The sequence below is a fragment of the Nanorana parkeri genome, unplaced genomic scaffold (assembly GCF_000935625.1).
Source record: "Nanorana parkeri isolate BGI_ZX_2015 unplaced genomic scaffold, ASM93562v1 scaffold757, whole genome shotgun sequence".
NCBI classification, from domain to species: Eukaryota; Metazoa; Chordata; class Amphibia; order Anura; family Dicroglossidae; genus Nanorana; species Nanorana parkeri.
This window is the reverse complement of record NW_017307025.1, coordinates 606,609-629,275: the sequence shown is the minus strand read 5'-3', so window position 1 is coordinate 629,275 and position 22,667 is coordinate 606,609. Positions and strand designations below refer to the sequence as shown.

Sequence of the window (22,667 nt, the reverse complement as noted above, 5' to 3'; positions counted from 1 at the left end):
TTTTATCAGTATTTATAGACAGAAAGAGGTACCAGTGTCAGTGTCTACCTCAGATAGTGACTGGCAGCTCATACATGTTCCATCTGTTGAATGGTCTTTCTCCTGAATGGTCATTCTAGGAACATGACAGTCTTTCCCCTTGGTCAGGGGCTGTTTGCTGGGGTCACAAAGGGCTTAGAAACAAACATTCTTGATCATTGTAGAAACATTCTCATTGGCATCTCTATACATGAGCCAAAAGCTTGGGGAGACTGTTGATCCAGGAGTAGAAGGTGTGTAGATACAACCTTCTAGTCATACTGGATCCTGATGCCTAGAATGTCCATAGTAATGTATCTGATCTTTTTTTCTCTGATCTTCATTACAGAAGACAGATGGAAATACATATTTCAGGGGTAGGCAACCTCAGCACTCCAGCTGTGGAAAAACTAGAAATCCCATGAGGCATTGCAAGACTCTGACAGCCACAGGCATGACTCCCAGAGGCAGGGGCATGGTGGGATTTGAAGTTTCAAGACAGCTGGAGTGCCGAGGTTGCCTACCCCTGACATAGTTCATTTTGTGTAAGGGAATCAAGTTAGCGTGTGCCAAATGAGTGACAGATTTCCCTTTGCTTTCTGTCAGGATGACAACAGTTTTGCCAATCAGGAAGTGAGGGGAAATCTGCAGTAGAGACCAAAATAAAAATCTGACAGGTGTTCTAGTCTTTCTCTACACCTACTGTGAGGAGGACAGGAATTGTGGGAAATCTCTCTAAAGGTGGCCATACACTTTACAACCATCGCAAGACCTTAGTCTTGCGATGGTTGTAAAGTACTTAAAAAAACGTACGATCTGCACATCTTGGACAGGCAGATCGTACTTGCGATCATCGCAAGCCCTCCCCCTTGAGGGGCGGGCTTGCGATTACTGCAATGAGGGACGGGCTTGCAAGCACGGCAAACGGGCAGTGTGCGCGTGCGCACACCGGCCCGTTCGTCAGTTGTCGAACAAGCAGGCCACTCACTCGCCGAGAATCGTACGATTCCCGGCGGGTTTTCCAGCCTGCTTGTTCGATGGAAGACGTGCGACCGTATATTCATAAAAGAAAAATTAACATTTATTATTATTTTGTTTTTGCACTGAAGCCAGTAAAGGATTGCAGCGCCAATCGGTGGATTGGGCTGCAGTGCTCTGGCTCCTGCAGACTCTTCTTCCCATCCATGTCCATACTAAGGTATGGATATTCAGTAACATGGATGGGAGGAAGAATAAATGGACTACAAGTAATGTGATGTCACTGCAATTGTATTCCTATGAGAACTACAGGTGTGTCTGCCATGGTGGCTGATGGAATTTGTAGCTTCTGCATTCACAGATTCTGTCAAAGTATATGTAAATGGATGACGTGGCTGTGCGCTCCTAATAATCATATTGATCCAGAAGTTTGTAAACATATTTATTGAAGATGCCGATAGGATGTATTCAGTTCCTCAATGCACCCTGCAGGGAGAAGAACCTCTTAGTTCAGCTAAGCAAGGTAGTGGGAGGGGGGTATCAGTGCCACCATCTTTCATGTTATACCTCAAATTTGGGTGTAATATGAAACATGGTTTTAAATGTAAACTCAATCTTTAACTCCCATCAATTGCAGACCTTGGAAGTTCTAAGGAGCATTGTTTAACCAGGCGTAGATATTCCAGTTTATTATTCAGCTTGGGTACAGACTTTCCATGTCCATGTACCCGACTTTCCATGTAAAACATACATGCACAACCACAATTATTAAGGCAATGGAGCATATTTATCAAAACTGTCTTATTGTTTGCCATTTACACGCTTATTGCACACCAAATGAGCATATGAAAATAAACATTTCTGGGCATATTTAAATTGAAATTATACATTTACTTTTCTCACCATGTATATTGTTACATCCATATCCAGGGTATTACATGTAACATGGTCACATCTCAAACCCCGCCCCTCCTGCCCCCTCCTCCCACTTACCTGAATTGTGGGGTTCTTCTCCCCACAGGTTGCTGCTCTTTTTTTTTTTAATTCGCCCACACAGCCACATCAGGCTGAGGTTCCATCTGAACCAGGGGTGGCCAAACTCCAGCTGTTATGGAACTACAAATCCCATGAGGCATTGCAAGATTCTCACAGCTACAGGCAAGACTCCCAGAGACAGATTACTGATGGGATTTGTAATTTCACCACAGCTGGAGGCTAGAGATTGCCCACCCCTGGTTAAACCTTAGCTCATCCATATTGGTGAATATAGAATGGTGTATTGAGCTGTTTGTTCGGAGCACACTGTGGGACTTGGCAATAATGATGTCTGCCAAGTACCTCCCTTTGAAGCCCTTGGAGACATAGCCTTATGTACAAAGAATATACAGTAGAGCTACTAATTTGGAAATCCCGATTTATTCAGGAAACAAATGTGTGGTAAGATGGGGGGATCCCCCTCTTCCAGGATTCTCGGGTTTCACTTGGTTGAAATACCAATTTTGTTTGGGAATGGTTTGGGATGGTTTGGTTTTTATTGCTGTCTGTGTCCCTGCAGGGGAGATCAATCCTCTATATTTGTCCTGGTGACCACTGTCACTGGGCCTAAAGTGAGGGAAAAATGAGGTGTTCACACCTGGGACAACAGTCTTAAGCTGCCCATACACTGTAATATTTTCTTTGTTTAATCTGCGGGCTGAATGAAGAAAATATAACAGACTCCTCCATTAACTCTTAAGAGAATTGATGGAGGAATCTCCCACTGTCTTCATTGTATTCTGACAGCGGATGCTGGCCACTGTCAGAATACCCGAACAGAGAGAGCTGCCGGCTCTGTTCGTTCGAAGACTTTCCAACCGTCTGCTTAGATCAGCTGATCGAGGGATGCTGGCTGAAAGTGTGCCAACAGCGTCACCCACTGCCCGAATTTCGACTCTAATCAGCTGAAATTCTCATAGTGTATGGTCAGTTTAAGAGAGAATTTTCCTTACTTTGGAAAGATTTCTACTCACTTCCTGTTGTGTCTTCGACACAGGAACTGAAGGCATATCTCCTTGATGGGATACAGAAGAAAAAAAAAAACCATTCCCTACTCTATCCAAAACCAAAAAAGTGGAAAAATAATTACCAGGTACCACCTAATTGCAAGAACTAGCTGGGCTGGTTTAAGAAAGAATTACGTTTCTTCACAAATTGTGTGAATATTAGTTAAAGTACAACTGAGGCAAAATCTTTTCTGTCACAAGAGCAGAAATAGATGGGACGTCTTCCAATGGGGACTCTGATGACCACTAGGGATTTTCCTCACTTTGGAGGGATTTCCTCTCAATTCCCGTTGAAGTGAAATGTGAATGTGAAGTGAAATCTCTCCAATGGGACGCAGATGGCAAAATTGCTGATAGAGGTTATATCTAGGGATGCACCAATACCGATACTAGTATCAGTATTGGTGCCAATACTGAGTATTTGGGCTAGTACTCGTACAAATGCTTGTCACCTGGTGATGAGGGAGCATGGAGCCGGCTTCCCTGCTAATCGGGAAGCCCGGTGGCGAGTCATTGCACGCCGCCTGGCTACCTTAATGGGACTTCCGGTATTGGTATTCGATATCGGCAAATACCAAAAAGAAATATTGGTACTCGTGCTCGATGCTGAAAAACCGGTATCGGTGCATCCCTAGTTATAGGCCTCCCTTACTCTATTTAAAGATAAGATAAAATAAAAAAGGGAAACAGGAATTTGCTTTTCACAAAATTGGATAATTGAAGTTAATAGTCACAAAATATATTGTGTGAAGATCCTTAACTCATTTAATAAATCAGCCTAATTCTCTGTCTTCTTTTCTCTAAAATATACTTCAATCCACTCATCTTAGGTTCATTTTGTTTAATATAAATTGGGAGTTTAGTTACTTAGTTTTTAGAATTTTACATGAGACATGAGAATAAGTTAAGAAGATTAGAGTTAAAGTATGCTTGCGGTTTGTTTGAAGGCGTAGAATAGTTGAGCCATGGCTGCCAGATCAAGAGAAATTTATCATGAGTATCATTTAGTCCAGCTGTCAATTTTTTGTTGATAAGTGTGCCTAGTATGCGGCTGTTAACGTCTAAAGGTGGCCATACACCTTACAACCATTGCACAACTTTTGTTGTGCGATGGTTGTAAGGTGATTAAAAGTTTGTATGACCTGCCCATCTTGGACAGGCAGATCGTACTTGCGATAATCGCATGTCCTCACGCAGAGGGGATGGCTTACAGATTATTGCAATGGTGAGCGGGCAGTGTGCGCTTGCGCACCTTGGGCCGTGCGGCTTTCGCCTTGCGATCGTGCTACTAACCCGCCGAAAATTGTACTATTTTTGGCGGGTTTTCTAGCGTGCTCGTTATACGAAAATCGTGCGACCGTATAGTAAATGCGGTCGCACGCTGCCCATATACCTTACGATTATCGTATGATCGCGGGATCACCCGCGATTATCGTATGATAATTGTCAGGTGTATGGGCAGCTTTAGAGTTTGAGAGATGGAGATTTCCATGCCTGTGCAATGATATGTTTCGTGGCTACAAAAATACAGGTTATAAATGTTCTGCTGTTGCGAGAAATGTTTTTGAAATATTTGAAGAAGACTTCCCATTGATTTTTCCAGAGGTTAGTTATTAAGATTATATCAATCATGGTGTAGATTATTATCCACAAATAGCATAACTTAGGGCAGGTCCACCATATTTGTTCCATGTTCCATTCATCGGGGCACCCCTAAAAGCAGGTGGAGGGGTATGTTGGTATGCATTTCTCCACTGTTGCCAGGGTAAAATATCAATGTAAGAGAACTATGAATTTTACAGGGCTTGTTCATTTCAGTAGCAGTTCAATATCCCAGCATTAGCAAAAGGAGGGGATTTGGTGAGAAGAATTACACAAGATAATACATTACAATAAAGATATTTATCTTTCATTGTGGAATTAGATCTACAGATGGATTTGAATACGGTCAGGGATAGGGACAAGTTGTGATTTTAAAGCAAGGCGTTTCCCCTTAAACCACTCAAGTGTTTCCCCTTAAACCACTCAAGAGGACATCGATCTCGATGTTTCACCAGTGACGAGCAAGAGAGGGACAGGGAGACTCCTCTCTTCCTCCTTCCCACACAGCTTGGTTACCGAGCTGGTGACAGGGCTTCGGTGGGATGGGGCGGAGCTTCGGTGGGACGGGGCAGAGCTTCGGCGGGATGGGGGATGCCTCACCCAGCACCGAAGGCACGGTATGTCACCGAGTCACAGTGGTCTCTCCTCCCCGCTGGTGCTGGCTGTAGTGGTCTGTGTCCCTGCTGCCTCTGCCGATACAGGCGGGGAGTGAAAGGGACACAGACCACTGCAGCCAGCACCAGAAGGGAGGAGATCAGAGGAGCAGAGCGGTGACAACTAATCGAAAATCAACTAATTGATGATGAGACTTGTTGTCAACGATTCTCATTATCAATTATAATTGATTTAATTGATTAGTTGTTGCAGCCCTATACTCCAATCTCCACTGTGGAGCTTTGCAACTCCCTGAGGGTTATCTATGGTCCCTTTGTTGCCACTCTGATAAATGCCCTCCTTGTCTGGTCCGTGAGTTTTGGTGGGCGGTCCTCTCTTGGCATGTTGGTTGTGGTGCCATATTCTTTCCATTTTTTAATAATGCAGGGCCTTTCAGAACAGGTGTGTATATATATATATACTGAGATAATGTGACACTTCGATAGCACACAGGTGGTCTTTAACTAATTATGTGACTTCTGAAGGTAATTGATTGTACCAAATCTTATGTAGGGGCTTCATAGCAAAGGGATAAATACATATGCACGCACCACTTTTTCGTTTTTTACTTTTTATAATTTTTAAAAACAAGTTATTTTCTTGATCTTACTTACTTCACCATTTTGGACTATTTTGTGTATGTTCATTACAAGTAATCTAAATAAAAATCAATTTTAATTCCAGTTGGTAATGCCACAGAATAGGAAAAATGCCAAGGGGTAAATACTTTTGCAAGCCACTGTAGTGGAAAAGCTCCCTGGAGTTTATGTAAATGTTTAAAGAATAAGTGCACTTTTCAGAGAATGTGTGCATCTCTGAGGTAACCAAATTGCCAGTAGTAACCAACGTATAATGTAAAGATGAAACGTCTCTTCAACTTGTTTTGAGAATAACTAAAGAGCCATGAGGGCTGTAGGTGTTGAAGAGAGATGGAGTCAGTGTGGTGAAGAGGCTATAACAGTAAAGGGCTTCCATTGTAGGGGTAATAGTGAGTCTGCCACTGAGACTACGTCTGTGTGCTTGTATTGGCAATCTATCGTGGCCAAGTGGATGCAAGTATCCATAACATAAAAAGTAAACCTAAACGGAAACATAAATTGCACTGGTACCATAAACTAGAGTTTCTCATAACTTGCACAGCAACTGCGGTAGATAAACATACTAGGGCTCGCAAGAGGCCAACAGTTGCAGTCAGGGGTTAGGCGTGGCAAATGTGGCTGGGAACAGACAAGGTTTTGTGGGGAATTGTGCCCTAAACAAAGCATGTAGGCAATAAAGAGGTGTACTACATCCATTGTAAAACGTGGAACAGGTTCTACTCAGTGAGTGGGGAAGCAGTTCTTTTCTTTTCAAAAAGATCCAAAAAGACTGCGAATGCAAGAGGATAAGTGCATGAAATCTGGGGGTGCATTGGGGTCTGTGCCCCTAATATGGAGATTTAAATTAGAACTATGAGGTGAGTGATTTACACTCATCCTCATAGTTAGAGCCGAAGTTTGACAATGAAACTGTCACATGTCAACTCTATAGATCGGGAAGTGAGTGAACATATACCATCGCTCACTCACTTTCCGATCATCTCCCTGCAGAGAGCCGTGACTGTTACTCACGTCTCCCTGCAGGGATTCCCCCCCCCCTCTCCGATCCTCCAGCACAGACTGGAGGAATGGACGGGGGAGGGCACAGCTGGCTCTGCCTCTAGATAGGTGGAGCCCACTGTTAATCAGCCAGCATGTTGGATCTCGACAGTATTGTTGGGATGCATCCCGGCAGCAGTGCTCTCGGTATATAGCGGGAGTAGCCCGCTATATACTGAGCATTGGGTCATGGGAGGAGGTTAGCACATGTCCTCCCATGACCCTAAAGAGAACTATGGCATAAGAAGGTTACCCCATAGGTCTCTTTTACCCTCTCTACTCTCTAAATCCACTTTTAGACTCTTCTCACTGGAACCGTTGGCGCCATGGAGGATTTCAGATGGCAAAAGTCAACCTCCCTCTTTTGACTGATTGCTCACAGCTTAGATGAGTGTACGCTGTAAAATGTCAGCACGACGTAGTGGAAAGGCTGGAAATAGGCACATTATTTGTAAAGGTGATGATACTGAAGTGCTGTTCGATTGTATATTAGCTGCTCTGCCCAAGGCCTTAACTACAGATCATGGGTTAAGGGGGGCCCCCCTGACGACCTCTCTCTGAACTGTGAGTGATGATGCCAAGATCCCAAAGACTCCTCTTGTGCATCTGAAGTTGTCTCTGCGCTGTAGATTTTAACTCCAACCCTTAATGATACAGTACTGTATTATCTTCACATGTTCTATGTTTTTTTTTTTTGCTTCAATAACCTAATGGGGCCCCCTTTCACCCCCAGGCTCCATAGCAGCCGCCTGGGCTGCTATGGCTATAGTTACGCCACTGGCTCTGCCATTGCAAAGATAATAGCTCGTGCAAAGAGTATGTTTTCTTTACACGCTATGAAACATCTTAACATTACCTGGTTTGTATGCTTTCAAATGTCAGAGTTCATGATGTATCTATTCACCATCTTTAGCAGCCACTCCATATAGTGGTATGATATATACTGTATGTATGTGATACAATACCACAGAATAATAATGGGAAAGAATGAATCCCCTGTCTGATAGACCGTTACATCTATTTGTAGGGTGACTCCCACACTTCCAAGGAGACATGTCATCTTCAGATGAGGAAACCCTCAGTGAGAGGTCATATCGAAGTGAAAGGTCATGCCGGAGTGAACGGTCTGGCAGCTTGTCCCCATGTCCACCTGGTGACACGCTTCCATGGAATTTGCCACGTCATGAGCAGAAGAAGAGAAAGAGCAAGGATTCTGTCTTGGACCCTGCAGAAAGAGCGGTGGTCAGGGTGGCAGGTGAGAAAATGGACCTTCGCTTTAAAAGTGTACATAGCAGTAAATATATTTGAGTGATGAAAAGCAAAATGTTTTGTCAAAGTCATACCTTTAAATGGCAAACTGTGAATAGAAATGACTAAGCGAGTGTCAATTTACAATATGTTTGTTACTACTCAAAAGTAAAGTATTCACCAATACATTTGTGTTTCTGGCTAATGCAGTACAACATTCGTATAGTGTAGCATTGTGCATGCGGAGCAAATGAGTAGTATGAGTATTGCTATGCTATGTATAATACTGTGTGAGTATTATGGTCCTAATGGATACAACAGAGTAACCCTGCAGTCCATCTTTATTTCATAACATGTTACAAACAGTAGTGATTTTCAGTAATTAATACAAACCAATAAGAAAGTTTATCTTTTAACAGGTTGTATACTTAGAGCATTGAACAATTAGTTCTGATGAGTTGTTGTTTGATACTGCACTTTGTGCCCAGTTATAAAATCCTAAGGAAGGATAAATGTTTTAACTCCCCTGATAATATTTGAATTGAAGTACCTATCTCTGCCTTGCGAAATATGATTGTGCCTAACTGCTTTATAATACTGACTGTGTAGTAGCTTACATTGATTTCACAGTGCCTGATTACTTTCAATTATTGTTAAACATCATTGCTTATTTTAGGGTTACACACCATCTTGGATTCAGAGATTTTAGACAGCCAGTGACAGTGCCAATGAAAATAATGAAATCTTGTTCTTCCTAAGGGCGTAGCAAAGACTCTCCCTATTAATGGGTCAGGGTGATTATTAGAACCCCTGTCAGTTTAGCTGGCAGGGTAATACGTTATTACAAGTTTTTTGTTTCTGTGCCAAAAGATCACATGAGAAGACATAGAACAATAGGATTACGCAAAGTGTTGGCTGAAGGGAATAATGTATATGAGTGCATCATTCATAACCTACCTGCGGTAACATGTGTGTTTGTTAATATAACCACTGAGACATCGCACTACAAACATGTAGTTGACATTCATGTTAGTTGTAAATCACATTGCTTATCCAAAATGTGTACTTCACATTCCATAACCATCAAGTAATGTTTATACATCCCACCCAGTTTTGAATGTTTGAGTCTGACTGAATGTGATGCAATTAATACAGATTATTGTTGTACCGTATAGACTTGAACTGGTAAAGGGCACCATGTCTCTAGTATATAAAGTCAGATCAGTGAGGTTTTTAAGCAGATGTTGATAGAAGGCTCATTTTGCTTTATCTGTTCCCATGGTAACACTAAAGTCTGAGCAGCCATTCTTCCTGTTGCCATGGTTACTGAGCTCTCCACTTAGCTTTCTGTGGAGGGGGAAGGAGCTTTCCACCCCTTGCCTCTTTTGTTCTGCATTGGCGACCCTGGTGTATACTCCTCTGTCGGTTTCCCCATATTACTGGCTGCGCACAACATGACGAAGTAAATCTAATCCTGCAATTCCATAATGGGTAGGAGGGAGCATTGCCCAACACGTTGCAGCCATAATCGCTTTCACCAGCTCAATGAACCAAGCTTCACATTCACAGTGATTCCCCTGGGTCTTTTTCCCTGTACTAAGCATGCCTCTAATATTCACCCGGCATGCCTTTCCTTTAATGCGGGTGGCTTATGGAAAAATGATATTGATCACCATCTAGTGCAGGCTTTCAGGGTAGAAATCTAATTGACTTCAATGAAAAATCCTTGTCGCTTTGTATAGGACACACTATTCCTGAGCCATCTCTGCTATTGGCAGACTAATGTGGTTTTGCACCTGTACCTTGCAGATGTGGCCATCCAAACTCTGACATCATCTGTAGGTTCATCCCTGCTGCAGAACTGGATTTTTGGACTATACATAGTACTATTATTTCACGGTGGAAGGGATTTTAAAAGCAACTGTATTATCAGAGAATTTAACATTCTTATTTCTGTGCTAATATTAATTCAGTAAATGATATGCTTTATGTTTGTAATATGTAACTAGTTCCTGATATTCCGGCATAGACGTCAACCTAGGAAACAGCTCACCGGGGCAGAGAAGTAGCAGCACAAAAAACACCAGAAAGTGGGTGTAGCTAATGTAAATCAGGGATGTGTATCAGTTAATTAAATAGATTAAATCAACCATATAAATACTCTAATCCTCATTCATAGATTTCCCCATGAAGACAATTCTTGTAATAATCAACATCTCAGGATAAACCCTCAAAACTCCACCTTTGCCTGTAGCTGCATAGAGACACAATCAATACTACTCTGACATTGAAAAAAGTTCATCTATAGAGACATCATTAGTACCATACACTGCCAGAAACACATCCACACCGTTCCATAGTGACACAACCAGAAACATATCTGCAGAGATACAATCAGTTCCGCAGTGACACTGCTAAAAACAGGCTTGCAGAGATGCAATGGAAGGGATTTATCAAAACTGGAGCAGACTGTACATTGCAACCAACCAGCTTCTCTCTTTCATTTTCAAAGCTTAACTGAACAGAGAAGCTGATTGGTTACTATGGGCAACTACTCCAGATTCTGCCTGCTCCAATTTTGATAAATTCCTCCCAATCAGTTTTGTACAGCACCAGAAAAATGTCTACAGAAATACAATCAGTTCTGGAGTGACACTACAAGTAACACGTTCAGAGAGATACATGCAATACTCATGCCTTACGATGATCAGTCATTTACTCATTAAAAATTTAGCACATAAATTACCCGAGTCAGAGTCTGTCAGACCTCAGACTTCCGTGCAGCAGCCCAACAAGTGCAGCAGCTAGGTAGCTGGCTTCTTTTGAGACACAATCAAAGCTTGGTATCAGTGAGATAAAATGAGACCTAGTTATTGGTGTCTGTGGAAAAATGAGTCCCAATCATTGGTGTCCATGGAAAAAATGAATCCCAATCATTTGTGTCATTGGATAAATGAGCCCCAATCATTGGTGTCAGTGGGGAAAAATTAGCCCCAATTATAGGTGTCACCTGGGGGGAAAATGAGCTCTATTAATTAGTAACAGTGCAACAAATAAAGACCAAGCATTGGTGTCATTGGGAATAATTACTAGATCCATGAGCCCATCGCACTCCTGACCGCTTGTCTCCATGAATAAAGAAAAAATGGGTGCTGCGGTGATCGACGGACGGCAACCGTCAATACAAAGTAGAAAGCAGGGACACCGGCACTCCAGGATAAGCGTAAAGCAAAAAGTCTTATTTATTGAAGAAAAAGCATGTCACAAAACTGCGACGACCGTTTCGGGGTCACACAGGATCCCCTTCCTTAAGCTATGCTTTACGCTTATACTGGAGTGCCGGTGTCCCTGCTTTCTCCTCTATTGGGAATAATGAGCCCCAAACATTGATGTAATTGGGAAAAATTAGCCCCAGTGATTGATGTCATTAGGAAAAAAGCTAAGTGGAGAGCTCAGTAACCATTCCTTACTGGAAATCCCTGGAGATGGGTGCTGAAATGACTGCGGATGGCACCGCTGAAAACAATGAGGCGGCAAAGTGTCACCAGCACACCAGACAAAATGGTCACGTGAGCGTCTTTTATTGATGCATGTTGTCACATTGACGCAACATTTAAGAGCCATGCAGGGTCCCTTTCATCAGGCTCAGTATAACTGTAACCATAATCATTGGTGTCAGTGGGAAAAAAGCCCCAATTATAGGTGTCATTGGGGACATAATGAGCCCTAATCATTAGTGTCTGCGGGAAAAAGAAGCCCCAATCATTGGTGTCAGTTGGAACTAACAGGGTTATTCACAAAAGGGTGAAGAGTTTGGAGAAGGCAGGAGAAGTGAACAATCTAGGACAACATAGCTGATTCGGAAACATTCTCCAATTCAGCTCACTTTCCAGTTCAGCTATGTTGTCCCAGATTGTTCACTTCTGCTGCCTTCTCCAAACTCTTCACCCTTTTGTGAATAACCCTGTAAATAATTCCCAGCCTAGCATTGGTGTTCAGTAGCTTATTTATCCACCATACACTCCTGTGCTTCTCTGCCTCTTATCTCTGTTGGGCTGGGACTTTGCTGTGACTGTCAGGCAGGAAATGTTTCTGCCGCACAGTTCAGCATTCTTGCTGAGCTGGGAGCTGAAATGCAAACATTCCAGCTCTTAGCTCCTGAAACTTGGGAGATTCAGACAAGGTCCTGGGAGACTAACCCCCTATATCGGGTGATTCCCAAGTTTCCCAGTGCAATGAACTACTTTTTGATTAACAAATAATACAAATTGGGTAATTTGTGAAGCATATTCATCAATTTTTTAAGTATGTGCAGGTTGTGATAATTTTTTGCATGTGGAATGTTTTCACTTTTCCTTTGAATTTATGTTATGCAACAAATGTTATAGTTTATCTAAACCCCCAAACAAACATTTTAAATATTGCAGGTTACTAGCCCATAGATGTGGTAGCTGTATTAGTTTTCTGGGTTTTTTTCTGTTTTTCTTTATTTTTATACTGCAACTTACAAGTCTAAGGACTGGTAGGTTGCAGTATAATACATTATTGTTCTTAGGTTTAGTTCTTTTAGGTGTAGGTCTGATGATTATTATAGCAAAAAGTGGGTAGAGGAGGGAATGGGATCAGGAAACGTCAAGCAGATGTATCATAAAATATCAGTATAAAAACCAGTGTAAAATAAACAGCAACAAATTGATTCTACTGAGGCATCTAGAAGTTTAGGATGTCCCTAAAACATGTCCTTAGAACTTGATGAAAAACATAAAAGAGCTATAAAGGCGAAGAAAATAAATGCAATTGAGTGTCTATTTAGCTTTATCATGTTTTTGGTGGACGTTGGTGGAAAAAAATATGTACAGAAAACTTAGAGGTGTCCCTCGGTAAAAGGTACTTAAGTGACCAAAGAGGGATACTTCTGCTGGTTGGTGACAGGTTATACATAGTGATATTAGTAGTTGTGACAGCTGTGAGATATTATTAGGTGCAACAGTTGGTAACAGGTTCTGAACAGAGACATTAGTCACTATGAGATAGATTTGATACATAGAATTACAGATTATACACCTATACCATTATTCACTATAATAGTCTGCTCATTTACAGTGATAGTAATTGATATGACAGTTGGTGGGAGATTCTATACAATGCCATTACCCATCCCCATATGGGAGGTGAGCATATGAAACCATGGAGGTAGCATAGAGCAGAGTTACTCAATCTTTTTTCAGTAATGGCACCTTGAAAAGTATGCAAAATTTCGAGGCACCCCAGCAAAAATGTAAAAATCATCAACGTAAAAAAACTGGAAAACAATGATTTACCCCCCGCCCCCTCCCCCATACCAAACCCTTATCTTAGACATTGGAGTTTCCTTTTTGACACCAGAGTCCCCCGTTTGACATCAGAAGCCCTCCTCCATATCAGAGCCCGCCATTTTCACATCAGAAGCCCCCTATTCAAATCAGGACCCCCTTTTCACATCAGGGACCCCCTTTATCAAAAATTCTAAGGCACCCCTGACAATGCCAGAAGGCACCCCAGTGTGTCGCGGCACCCCCGTTGAGAAACATTGGAGTAGAGCACAGTGTGAGAAGAGAGGATGCAGGCAGTATGCACACGAGTTGGTGGAGAAGGGACCTTAGGGAGAGAGGCTGGTGGAGAAGAAGGTGGGTTGCAAAGTATGAAGATAAAAAGAGAACGGTGACAGAACAGCTGCACATACTCTCACTTCTGCTCTTCCAACTAATTTGTATAAAAGCAATGAGAAAGATGAATGGGGAGAGCCTTCCGCTGAACTGAGCTTCACCCTTAGTGCTCAACCACAAGACTATGTGTCTGGACTAATTGAGCAATGTCTGTACGGAAGGCATGGATATGAGTGTTCCCATCCACCTTTGCATGTTCCAGCACCTACTGTACCATTCTCAATCACATAAATCATAATATAAATACTAGGGCTGCAACAACTAATCGACATAATCGATTATAATCGATTATTGAAAAAGTTGTCAACTTTTTCAATAATCGATTAATCGGCTTCCGATCAGTTGGCCCTGTTCACAGGTCCACAAACGCTGCGCGCCGCACCTCCTCCCCAACTCACGCTCACCGCTGCCAGACCCGCCCGCATCCGCGCTCTACACGCCGCACCTCCTTCCCGCCTCACACTCACCGCCCGCCCACATCCACGATTGGCACAGGGACGCGGGGAGATGTAGTAAGGAGGAGCAGGTGTGGGGGGATGACAGCCGCCGATAGACAGGCCCGATCTCAGAAGCAAGTTGCTGGAAGACTGCTCAGGTAAGCCTGCACTTTCCCACACATGGTGCTCTATAATGTATTGCTGGGATTTGTATTCCTCTATAGCTGATGGTACATTGTGCTGTATATTATACATAGGAATACAAATCCCAGCAATACATTATACACTGTATGTATAATGTATTGCTGGGATTTGTTGTACTCCTCTATAGTTGGTGATATTCTGCACTGCGCTGTATAGAGGACTACAAATCCCAGCAATAATACATTATACAGTGGTGCAATGCCGAATACCACCAGCTATAGAGGACTACAAAACCCAGCAACAGTACATTATACAGCGCAATGCAGAATACCGCCAGCTATAATGTATTATTGCTGGGATTTGTTGTAGTCCTCTATAGCTGGTGATATTCTGCATTGCTGTATAATGTATTGCTGGGATTTGTAGTCCTCTATAGCCGCTGCCATTCTGCATTCATTGCTGTATAATTTTACACTTTCCATTTCACTATATTCCACACCACACTTTTTTTTTACTTCCACCGCTCCAAAGCTTGCTCCTGTGATGGACTACAATCTCAATACAAACTAGTAGTCCATCACTGGAGCCATTTTTTAAAATGTATTTTATTTATCCGATTAACCAATTAATCGAACTTAATAATCGGCTAACTAATCGATTTTGAAAATAATCGTTAGCTGCAGCTCTAATAAATACTAAATTTAGGGAATAAGGGAACCACCTAATAAAGGCTACAACTGGTGTTCAGACTCAGAAACTCAAGCACAGAAAGCTCACCTACAGAGTCCTTGATTAGAAGCTGCCAAATTATTTCACTCTCCACCATCTACCAAACAATTAATGGATGAACTGACCCTTTAATAATCAAACAGATTTTTTTTTTTCAAGTACAGTTGTATGTTTAGATTATAACTACTGGATGCTTCAGGATTTGGAGAATATGTGTATAGGGTAATGATTTGTATATATTTTTTTCTATCATTAGTTTATACAGGAAAGACCTGAGTGAGACCAAAAAAGAAAACAGTATTGTTGTGTTAGTTTGTATAGGCTAACAAGCATATTGCAACAACTAATTGCTTATTTTATTTTGTACCTCGTGTTACCTGGATACCTTACAATATAATGCAAGGTTATTGGCACAGGAGCCTTGAACCATGTCTGTTTGACCTTTTGCTCTTACTTTAGTTCCCATTTTAGTATTGTGTGTTCATTAAAAACACATTATACAAATACTAAGCAACACCTAGGTAATAGGGAGTATACAGTGATTACCTCATAGGTGTGGCTGTTTGTGTGCTACACTGGTTGTTCTTGCTCTGTGAATACATTTGATGTTATAAATTTGGAACAAGTGTGAAAAGTTAATCTTGTGTGTAGAGGAGGGGGCAACTGAATTGTACTTTTTCTTGACTGTCTTAACTACTACATCCAAGCTGCTAGTTGGTCATGTGTTTTCATTAAGGTCCTAACTACGTAACCACTAATTATATTCATATGTACTGCATTGGCTGTGGTGAGGTGAGGTTGCAGGCAGCACTTATGTCAACTGCTGACATCAGCTAGATTTACCTTGAGAGACACAAATACACACCAAAGGGGCCCGCCAACAACATCTGCTGTGCACTTTCTCTTGTATATGTATGTATAAATAAAGAATTTACCAACAAAAAGGGCAGCGTCATATATAATGTTGGCTGTTTGACATTCGAACAGATACAGTATCTCTCAAACTAGAAAGGCCACAACACAAACAGAGTTTTAGTAGATTTTTAGCAGACAACATCTGAAGCCTTTCTGTGTAACTTGCTTATCCTATACAACAATGTCCTGCCTCACACAAACCTTCCAACATGACTCTCTCTGTAAAGTATACCATTCCCTGTTCCTTTTTGAGCAAAATCACTTGGTATTTCAGCAACTCCTTGTAGGAGAATTGGGTGGACACCGACTGGTTGGGCTGGGCATATATGGTGATGGGCCAAGCAACCAAGAGACAAGTTGGAGGGTGATCAGATTGTGCCTACAGAAGCCTCTTATGTCTGTGGTTGACCAAGAAGAGTAAGCATTAGTTAAATCTGTGTTTTTTTGTATCTAGAGTTTTGTAAGCACACATGCACACAGGTGCAAATTAGGGAAACTAAAAAGCAGTGAGTTTGGCACAAAAAAAAAACATTTTACTATGTTTTAAAGTTTTTTTTTCAGTTTAAACAATGCATAGGGCTGGGTTCACAACATCTGCTTAATTGGTCTCCTGTGAGGCAGTTTTGACCCCTGCTCATTACTGTCTTCATTGAGTCTGTACTCAGCACACATATGAGTGGTTGGCAAGTGGTGCTTCACAGTGGGATGGCCTAAGAGCATACTGTCCATGGCTGTCAGTTGAGCTGTATTGCTCATGAAAGCAACCTGACCATTAACTAAACCAGTGGGGCCTAACTGGCTTTTCATGCCAAACCTTTGCTTTTATTGATTGAGATTGGTGTGTTTTGATTAATTTTTTCTAATAGTGCATCACAAAATAGTTTTAATTTGCGCTAATATAATATGCAAAATAGGTGATGATCAGTTGTAATCAGAAATACTTTTACAGTATTTCTTCCAGTTTAGATCAAAGTTGTCCCGAAAATGTTTGTGTTTTAGCCAGGTGCACTATACTAACTTTTTTGGGTGTTGGGTTTAGTTCTCGCTATCTAACAATGTTTTCAGGACTCTTTCAGTTAAAGGCTAAGTTTACCATTTTGACCATGTTTCATGTAACACACATATTCAGGGTGTAACATGAAACATGGTCCCATTGCAACCCTTTCTCCATTCACGTATCCTTTTTCAGGATCTGTGAATGGAGAAATTCTAAGTCTCCTCAGCCACCATAGCAGAGGGACCTTTTTCTCAGAGAAATACAAATCAGCACTTGAACTACATTGATTCTTCCTCCCAGGAGCCAGAGCAGTGTATCCGCCGTCCACTGATGTAGACTGCAATGATTTAGTGGCTCCAATGCAAAATAAATAAATGCACATTTTTTTATTTTTTAAAGATGTGTACAATTATTTATATTTTTAGGTGGACTTTACTTTTAACCTTTGTTAAAGGTTGACCAATATCAATAATAAAAAAAGGCTTTATTATCTAGTTTATTAAACATTTGCAGTAATGCTGCATTGTCTGTAGTGTGCTTGTGGATACCAGGCTCAGTACCAGTAACCCTTGACTCTTTGTAATATGTGTCAGATTTTAAAATATTGTCAAGCATTGTAACTATATGTTTCCCATGTTTTGATTTCATCGGTCATAGTTGCTGACAACACTGCTCACGTTGAGGACAACTTGGCCCAAAATCCATGTCAGGCTGGATGGGGAAAACAAGCTTTGACTGTACCAAGAAATGTTGCAGCATTGCTTTATCAGAACAGACCAAGAATTGGCCTTAGCTGCAGGGAATGCAGGCTTCTCTAGTGCGTTAGAGATGGCCCAGTTGACATGACCTGAATATCTAATACAAATTTAGCCTGATTTACTATACTATAAATTGAGCTAAAATGAACATTTGTTCTGTTCAAACTTTCAATCGTGTCAGAGAATAGCTTTTTTTCAAATTCCCCTGCTAGATATTTAAAATGCACCCTGATTTTACCTTGAAGGGGTTCTAAACCCTCCCGTTTTTTGCCTATATCTACTATCAAGCAGTAGATATAGGCAAAAAGTTTTTGTTTTTTTTAAACCCCGCTTTAACAGCGCTTAACACTTACCTTGTTTCGGCTGTGTGCTCCCGTCCAAGAAAACGAAACTGATCCGGCGGCCACAAAGCATCTTGGGGCGGGCGCATGCGCAGTTCGGATTCCCGGCCGGGAGACGAGCAGAGACGCAAGGTAAGTCTATGGACGCGTGCACCCGCATGCAGACACCGCTGGATCAGAAGTGTCTGCTAGCAGAGAGGAGTCAGCGCTGGATCGGAGAGCCGCCGCACCGCTGGAGGGACAGATGAAAACTTCAGGAAAGAAGAAGATCGGATTAAGAGACATCATTTAAGGTAAGTGCTAACATTAACATGGGGGGAGGGGAAAAAATGTATCCTTTAATGTCACTTTAACTCACCTCTGTTCACTCTAGTAAATACAGGCCGTTCTCTCTTGGAACTTCATCAGGCACATCTGACTGGGAGGAGGCCAAAATGCTTGAACTCGGAGAGAAACATCTTCTCATCATAGAGCGACTATTCACTGACATTCATGCTAAACTGATGTGGCAATTATCAGCTTACTATCAAGTTTAAACACTACAGTTGCTAATAAAAATGTTTTATGTGTCTGTGCCCTCTAAGTACTTATTCAAAAAAACATCTCACATCAAGTGCAAAAATAAGCAGCCTGCCATTCTGCTTTTTTTTTTTGTGGACCGATAAAACGCAGGACAGTGTACAAGGAGGCACAAAGAAGTTGATACAATATGACATACACAAATTACAATACACTTATGTGAATAAGGCTTTACTGAAAACCGAACTATTATTATTAGAGTTCTGCTCCCCTCCCAGGCTCATTAGCATCAGCACTTTGGTTCACACAAGCAGCACCTGGTACTCAAGTTTGAATGGAGATTCCCTTTATACTTGGCTTACTTGGGCGACAAAATACAGTAATTGCTAATCTTGCAGGGCACAGTTATGAGGGTAGCGAGTGAAAACAATTAACCTAATGAGCCTAATAATTAGTCAAACAAATTTTTAAAGGAGAACTATGACATGAGTGATTTCCACTCACGTCATAGTTCTAAGCCGACCTGTGACAATGAGACTGTCACAGGTCGGCTCAGTAGATCGGGAGGTGAGGGAAAACATACCGGGTTCCCTCACCTCTCGATCCTGTCACGGCTCTCTGCCGTGACAGGGGAGGGGCTGGATTCCCCTCTCCCCGCTCCGATCTGCCAGCGCTGACTGGCGGAACGGATGGGGGAGGGGGCGGGTACAGCTGGCTCTGCCTCTAGATAGGCAGAGCCAGCTGTCACTCACGCAGCTGGGCGGATCCCATCATCTAAGTCGGGATCCGCTCCAGGTGCGGCGTCTTAGTATACCGCGAGCTGTAGCTCGCGGTATACTGAGCTTAGGGTGACGGGAGGACGCTAGTTTGTGTCCTCCCGTTACCCCAAGGAGAACTATGGGGAAAAACACTGACCCCATAGTTCTCCTTTAAACATAAAGGACAATAGGGTATTTTATAGTGTTTTTTTATGCAATTTGTGGCACGGGCTAAAAGGATATATTTTTTTCTAATTAGAAGGACATCACCAAGTCCAGATTGTCTCAGGGGAAACAAAATTAAATGCAATCCAGGGTTGCAGAATTCAAAACGTGTCCATATATGTCCTCATTTCCCAATCCCACCATAAATGTCCATAATGTATGACTACCATCCTATGTCTATGGGTATTTTAAAGTGTATGTAAATCCAAACCTTTTTGTTTCATTTTGGATAGAATATCCAAGGGTTAGGACTTCTGTCAGGTTTTTATTGCTGTCTGTGTCCATGCTGAAGATTCCCTTTCTGTGTGCCCTGGTAATCATTGTCACAGAACAGAAAATGGATGAAAAATTCAAAATGTTCAAATTGTCACAGGAATATAAGGTGAGAGGAGATCTTCTAGTGCAGGGGTCCCCAACCCCTAGGACTCGGACCGCTCCCAGTCCGTGGCCTGTTAGGAACTGGGCTGCAGGAGTTCAGCAGGATTCTGGTAGAATCACGGACCTGTTGGAAATCTGGACCTGCGTGTCACTTTCGGGGCATGGAGGGGGTGTCGGCTGAACGAGCAAGCTCAGAGCCGCTGATCGGGTCCATAAATTTCGCTGTCAATTGGACGTGTGCGGGGAAGTGGGTCTGTAACAACTTACAGCTGAGGTAAAAATTAACACACAAGCGCCTGTACGGGGAAGCTACTGGATTTAAGAATCTTTATAGGTATGAGTGTATCTGCCTTGCTTTGGTTCATCAACTGGTTCATGAATTTAGCTCTAAGTTTGAAGTTTGTGAACTTCGTGGCAAGCTCCATTGAAGTCTATAGGTGGGTGAATCTTGCTATTCAATTCTGACCGCTTGAAGGGCTCATAAGCAAGTTATTATCAAACAAAAGGCATGGGAAGCCTGGCGCTGCCATGGGGATATGCACCTATGGAGAAAAAAAACAAAACAGTATCTCTTCTTACACAGACTTTTACCTCTCCCTAACAGGTCCAATACACACTGACAATTTGGCTACTGTGATCCCACTCTTTTACAGGGGTGGAATCTCTGTTCGTTTAACTTTTAATTTGCTCTTGTGACTCGCTGACCAGGGGAAAATGCTGTGCACTGCATTATAAGTTGTTTATTTTTCCTGCCGGCTGAAAGTTTTTTGGTGTTTTGGGCATGGTAGCTGTGAACCCGAAACTTATCCCTTAATCTTAAAGTAGTATTAAACTTTCACACTTCTTTTTAATAATGAATCCAGATCATACAAGTATACATTGCCTAGCAAAGTATTTCTTTACATTTTTGCCCAAACACTTACAGTCATCATAATTCCGAACAGCTCCAACTCTCTCAGCTCGGCTTTCCTGAACTTCCTCCAGTACAAGATTACAAGGGACAGAACAGTCTCCAGCAGCTGCCCATCTGCTAGTTTGGAGATGGGGAGGAGGAGGAGGGAGGAGCTGGGGGCAGGAGAGTGGCTTGTTTTGCTGTGCCTGTGTATTTGTGGAGACACACACAACTTACTAGCATACATAAGGGTGTCTCCATAGGATCTTGCAAGTGAAAGCAGCCAATCTAAAACAGGATATCAGGGCCTTTTTGTATATTATTCAGTTAAATTTGATACTATCTAATATGTCCATTCACGTTTATTTAAATTTTGATACTATTTAATATTAGGGATGCACCGATACCTATACTAGTATCGATATCGGTGCTGATACCGAGTATTTGTGCTCCGATGCCTAGCACAAGTACTTCCTGTATCAGTGTAATGATACTAGTATCGATATTGGTGCTGATACCGAGTATTTGTGCTCCGATGCTTCGATGCCTAGCACAAGTACTTCCTGTATCAGTGTAATGACACGCTGCCCGGTTTCCTGATTGGCCGGGAAGCAGCTCCATGCTCTCGTGTAATGACGCAGCGCTGGGAAGCTGGCTTCTGGCTGGGAAGCTGGCTTCATGCTCCCTCGTCATCTCATGACGAGGGAGCATGGAGCTGGCCTCCCGGCCAATCAGAAAGCAGGGCGTTACACGGCCAATCAGAAAGCAGGTCATTACACGGCGGCTGGCTTCCTGATTGGCCGGCCAGAGGGCTCCGGCTGGGTACCGGAGGAAGGCCACGTTCTGGCTGGAGAGGCCCCAGGGGTGACGGGCTGGACATACCAAGGTAAGAGGGGACTTTCTTGTTAATTGGGAAGTCGGGTGGCGAGTCTTTACACGCTGCCCGGCTTCCCGGCTAATCAGGAAGCCAGGTGGCGAGTCATTACACACCACCTGGCTTCCTGAAGGGGACTTCCGTTACTCGGTAATTGGTATCGGCGAGTACCGAATTTTTTTTTATCGGTACTCGTACTCGGTACCAAAATACCGGTATCGGTGCATCCCTATTCAATATATATTCATTGTCCATTAATTTTATTCATATCACGGACCATTGAATCTTTTCACATTTTTTATTAGAACACTTATTAATTTTAGCGATCCATTGTAGGATCATTCAGTCACATATGAATATTTAGCAAATATTAGTGACCCATTTTAGGATCATTCAGTCACATTTGGTTTTATCTATTTTGTATCACTAAGAGGTCTATTCACGAAGCAGCCATGTCGGTTGTTCACTTGGCTGCCCTCGGCAGCTTAGTGAATAGACCCCTAAATGTTTTGTAGGTGTAATATTCTAAATTAATTCCATTTATCACCTATATATATATTTATTTTTTACTATTTGTTATATTTATTGCACAGTATTGATTTACTGTTCACATCACCACACATTATTTATTCATTTATCTATTTATTCATTTATTTATTTATCTTATTTGTAGGAAGTTCTTAGCGCTGTGCAGTAATATATGAAATTGCATACCTTGGTTTGTGGCATAGCAGCTTGGACTTTTTCCTATTTATTTCTGTTTTGACTTTTTCCTGAGAGCAGATTGATTTGATTAATATGAAATAGTTTGAGTAT

General features: G+C 42.1%; 1 protein-coding gene across 1 annotated transcript in view; it reads left to right on the top strand.

Moving 5' to 3' along the window:
• The first annotated feature begins 7,984 nt into the window (after positions 1 to 7,984).
• MACF1 (microtubule-actin crosslinking factor 1) overlaps positions 7,985 to 22,667 on the top strand; it is a 232,876-nt gene continuing 218,193 nt past the window's right edge. Inside the window, 1 exon segment of the mRNA XM_018564515.1 lies at positions 7,985 to 8,186. Within this exon segment, the coding sequence (XP_018420017.1) occupies positions 7,985 to 8,186 (202 nt within the window).